This window comes from Fukomys damarensis, unplaced genomic scaffold (assembly GCF_012274545.1).
Source record: "Fukomys damarensis isolate Sample0158 unplaced genomic scaffold, DMR_v1.0_HiC HiC_scaffold_5, whole genome shotgun sequence".
In the NCBI taxonomy this organism is placed as follows: Eukaryota; Metazoa; Chordata; class Mammalia; order Rodentia; family Bathyergidae; genus Fukomys; species Fukomys damarensis.
Window position 1 is genome coordinate 5,611,779 of NW_022900917.1, and position 4,966 is coordinate 5,616,744.

Below are 4,966 nucleotides of genomic sequence, written 5' to 3' on the forward strand. Positions count from 1 at the left end.
GGGCGCGACCCACACAGTGCAGTGCTGGGACCGGGAATGCGCCGCGGGCCCGCCTCATGCCGCCGACCGGCTCCGAGCCCCCCAGGATGAACAAGAAAAAGGGAGACAAGGGCTTCGAGAGCCCGAGGCCCTATAAATTATAAGTATCGCTTCGTCTCCCCCTGGGGCTTTGTTTTCATTATGGGATTGCTTGCAACTGACCTGGGAGACCCGGGAATCCTGGTGGGGACCCCAGTTCCTCTCCCTGGGATGGGAAGGGTGTTTTGGGATGAAAATTATGAATGAGTGCTATTTACCGGATTTAGTTCCTTAGGTTAATAAGCCCCTGTACTTCTTTCAGGAGAACTCTGTACTTGGGATTCTCGCTGGATTTAAAATAGACTATTCTACTTTGTAGGAATTTATTAGTTGTTTATGTATTTTTTGAAACTGGATCTCTTTATGTAGTCCAGGATAGCCTTGAACTCACTGTGTAGCCCTGGTTGGCTTGGCAACGGCATCAATCTTCCTGCGTCAGCCTCCCAAGTTCTGGGGTGACAGGGCACCGTGCCACCTTGCCCCACTTGTAGGGTTTTTAAATGAAAAGATTGATGTGTGATTTCCAGTTCCTTTGAACATAGTCCTTATTTATCCCAGGATGCACTTGTGCTCTCATTTAATAATAGTATTTTTTCTTTTTTATATTTTTTAATGTACAACTCATCAGGTTGTCTGCATCACCAACATAAATTTCCAGAGAAAATCGGTTGTGGTAAGTTTATATTCCTAAATTATAAAGAGTAGTGAGCTGCCTTTCACGTCACTTTATAGTCTTCCTAAAATCTTAGGGCTAATTTTCAAGAATAGGCAGGAGTTAGAGTTCGGGTCTGACTCCAAGATCCTTTGGTTCTATGTGTTGCCTCAGGATTCTCATTCATTCTTTGTCTCTTCTCTGACTAAAAGTTTTATTTTTCTGATTTTATGTTGTGCAGTATCAAACCAAGCATTTTGGAGTTGTGCTTAAAACAAGAATAAGCTCATAGTGAGATTTCTCTCGTGGAAAAATTAAAATTTGTACTCTTACTGCTTGACTTGGCTTCCAAGAGGCCACTTTTGTTTGCTGACCTGGCTGCAGTGGTTTTGGTGCCATTGCTTTGCAGTGAGGTTTTGAATAGAGCATTTGAGGTCTCGTGCCCCCCATACCACTTTTTCAATATATGAGTTGCTGACATAATCCACTCTGGGAAAATCATTGAGAACCTGAGTGTTTAAGGTACTGTAGGTACCTCTGTACCTATATTAAATAGATTCAAATCTTAGGGCTAGTTTTCCTTGAAGAGCAGGATCCACTTCTCCCTCATACTTGTTGCCCATGTCTGTGTTTCCTTGGGATTAGCTGTAAACACAGAAAAGAATAATCTTTTTTTTTCTTTTTGAGACAGTGGCATTGTTGTAGTCCAGGCAGGCCTTGAACTCTCAGCTACTGTCCGGTCCTCCTGAGTGCTGGGATTACAGCGTGCACCACCACGCCTGGCAAGAATAAACTTTCATATGAACCATACAGCTCAGATAAAGCTCCTACCTTGTTCATTAAGCCTAGCGTGCTCATTTATGGAATTCCTTCTGCAGTATTCCTCACAGATTACTATTTTCCTCGTATCTCACTGTGGGATACTTAGGAATAGCATTTTGTCTGAATTGTGAAGGGAAGGTTTGAGGATTTAGGAGGTTACAATATTAACTGAAGTCAGAAGGGAAGCCCTTAATAAAGTTAGCATTCGTGAAAGTGGAGTAGGAAGAGTTTACACTATGACTGAGTTGCGGTGACCACAGAGTCTGAGACCTAGGAAGGCATGTGAGCTTTCCGTAAATTCTGGGTGATTTGAGGCAGAGGCAGCGGTGCTAAGGCACTTTCCTGAGGTATTTGAGTGTTAACTCATGGAATCTTCACAGTAACGTCTTCACGTAGGTAATACTCTACTCTTAACTTTCTAGAGAAAGAATGAGGTTAAATGACTTTGTTCGGGTTGCACAGAAGTGTTAACAGAGGAATGAAACTACAGCGTGCCTCAGCCTGGCAGAGAGGAACCTCTGGTCAGAATGTTTTCAGTCTTTTGTGGCACTGATCTCTGCACATCCCCAGCACGTCTAGTTGCCTTGGTTCACTGTCGAGGAACAGAATGGGCAGTCTGGGAGTTTCTGCTTGGCCCTGACTCCATGGGACAGGAACCCAGGTGGCTCTTAACCAGTTACTGAAGTGTCTGCGGTGTGTCGTGGGGCAAGGGAGGTCATTGTCATTCCCCTGTGGGAGCGTGGTGTGTGACCACCCAGGACTCTGATCCCAGCCCTTTTTAGTTGACATAAGGGTTATGGTGGTGCTCTGGGACTTGAGGTATGATGTTAGTTCAGAACCAGGAAGCTCAGAAAGGGTTAGGTCTTTTCCTTTCCCACTCCCTCCAGGGACACTCTTCGGGGACTGACCCTGTGTGGGTCTGGGAAGTGGCTGTGAGGCCGTACACCCTCATTGCTGTACTTTGAGTTGAAGTCTCCATCCACATTCTTTCCCTTGCCGGTCTCGTGGCTTTGGTTCTACTTCTCTTCTGTTGTTTCCTCTTCCTCTTTCCTGTCTGGGTTCCAGTCTGTCCAGAAATCCTTGTACTTGAAGGTAGTGAGTCCTTTTCTTTTTCTTTTAACAGATGCCTTAATTTTTACTGATAGTGTGTGTGAACCTCCAGGATGACAAAGTATGCATGACTCTTACGATTCGGTCAGGGAGACATTCGTGTTTGAAGTTAAAACGTGTGGTCAGCTCTGTGTGTGTGACTGTCTGGGGTCCTCCCCCTGAGGTGTAGTAAGTGTGTAGCAAGTTAGCAGAAATCAAAGGAATGTACTGTGCAGCACACCAATCTTTATAACAAAGCTCTTACCCTTTGTTTTTACAGGGATTTGTGGAACTGACTATATTTCCTACAGTCGCAAACTTGAATAGGATCAAGTTGAACAGCAAACAGTGTAGAATATACCGAGTAAGGATCAATGATTTAGAGGCGGCTTTCATTTATAATGATCCAACCTTAGAAGTGTGTCACAGTGAATCAAAACAGTAAGTTGTATGCTTTAAAGATCAACATTTTTAACAATCTTGTTGCTGTTTTTCATGATTCAACTAATGTTTCTTTTCTTTTTTCTTTTTCCTTTTTTTTTTTTTGGTACCAGGGATCGAACTCAGGTCCTTGTGCTTGTAAGCCAGGTGGTAGAACCACTGAGCTAAATCCCAGGCCCTCAACTAATGTTTCTTAATAGATTTTTCTCAGATTGTTGTTAGACTCAGGTTTCCCTTTTTTTTTTTATAACCTGTTGATTTACTACTCTGCACATTTGGATCAGGTGATTTTGCTAGTTTTCTATGATATAGTGAATTATTCTTTCCTTAGACTACAATTTTAAGAAAGTACTATGTAGGAATTTTAATTTTATTTCCCCCCTTTTTTTTTCTTGGTACTGGGGGTTGAACTCAGGACCTTGCGCTTGCGAGGCAGATGTGGCACCACTGGGCTAAATTGCCAGCCCATTCTTTTGGTTTTTTGAGGCAGGGTCTTGCAGTGTAGTTCAGACTGGGCTTGAGCTGACTATGTAGTCCAGGCTGGCCTTGAATTTACTGTTATCCTCCTGTCTCAGACTCCCAAGTGCTGGTATTACAGGTACACATCTCTGTGCCTGGCTAGGAGCATTAAATTTTTTAGCCATTTCCTGTTTTTTGTTTTTGGAACCAGTTCATAAATATCAAATGTTTTCAAGTTACGGATGTGGCTCAGCAGTACAGCACTCGGATAGCATGTACAGAGCCCTGGCTTCATTCCTCAGTGCTGCCAGAGGAACCAAAGGACAGAAGTTTCCAGTGGCAGGGATGATCACCATGCCCTTTAGACCAGAGCCTAACTAAAAATGTTCCATAATGGTGTTGGCTGCTTTAAAATAGCTTGTCAAACATTATCTGCAACAATGTCAGCTATTAGAGGGCACTCGTTTCTTTCAAAGTTTTGATGGCATTGGCTTCTGTCACTTTCTGTGCTCTCTGTGGTTTGGGATACAGTACCAAGCTGGGGTTATAACCTTGTTTTAATTAAAATGACATTTTGACAAGCATAGCATGTATAATTTTGCTTAAGGCAGCAGTTCCCTTTTTTTTTGTTTGTTTTTTTTGATTATTTGAGACTGACCTGGAACTCACTAGGTAGCCCAGGCTGGTCTTGACCTCACAGCGATCCTCCTGCCTCAGCCTCCCAAGTGCTGGGATTACAGGTGTGAGCCGCCACGCCTGGCTAGGCAGCAGTTCTCAAAGTACGCTGTGGGACAGACTTGCCTATCACTGCCCATTAAACACCTGGCAGCGGGAGCCTGCTGTTTATGTTACTGAGCTGCCTGGGGGTTTGTGATGAGCTGAAGCTTGGGGTCCACTGCACTGGGAAGGTTGAGAAAGAAGGCTTATTTTTAGAAAAAAATGTGTGACCCTAGGTAATCATCGGTTTACAAGGTGTGATCAGAAATCTAGAGTGTGCCGAAAACATGTACCCACACATCGGCAGTTCTCTGTACTAATAAATGCCTGGAAGCTCCTGGCTACCACTTGGAGCACCTCTTGTAATTGTAGAGGCCACAGGTAACTCGTATTAATCTCATGATGCCTCAGTAAGTTCAGAATCAAAATATACATCCAGGTTTTCTTTTCCTAATACATATATTTCTTGGCAGACTGTATGTTGAATATTTAAACTTTTAAAAATGATTACAGTGAAAGTGAAAGACAATGATGTTAACGCCCCTCCTTGGGCCATGCTTATCCCATTGTTCTTGTTGCTTTCTGGAGCAGCTCGGGGTGAGTGTCTGTAGTTGCGCTGCTGTGGCTGTCTTGGTGTCCCAAATCTGTTCAAAACATTTCCCTTTCATGGCTGTATTTTTTTTTTTTTTTTTTTTTTTTTTTTTTTTG

The 4,966-nt window shown here is 43.3% G+C and overlaps 1 protein-coding gene across 3 annotated transcripts in view; it reads left to right on the forward strand.

Annotated features, from left to right (window-relative positions):
* Nucleotides 1-6: 6 nt before the first annotated feature.
* The window catches only part of Taf2 (TATA-box binding protein associated factor 2), a 64,903-nt gene continuing 59,943 nt past the window's right edge, over nucleotides 7-4,966 (forward strand). For all 3 annotated transcript variants that reach the window (XM_010619506.2, XM_010619507.2, XM_010619508.2), the window contains exons 1-3: nucleotides 7-139; nucleotides 697-751; nucleotides 2,922-3,082. In XM_010619506.2, the coding sequence (XP_010617808.1) occupies nucleotides 57-139; nucleotides 697-751; nucleotides 2,922-3,082 (299 nt within the window). In that variant the 5' untranslated portion in view covers nucleotides 7-56. The remainder of the gene's footprint in view (nucleotides 140-696; nucleotides 752-2,921; nucleotides 3,083-4,966) is intronic.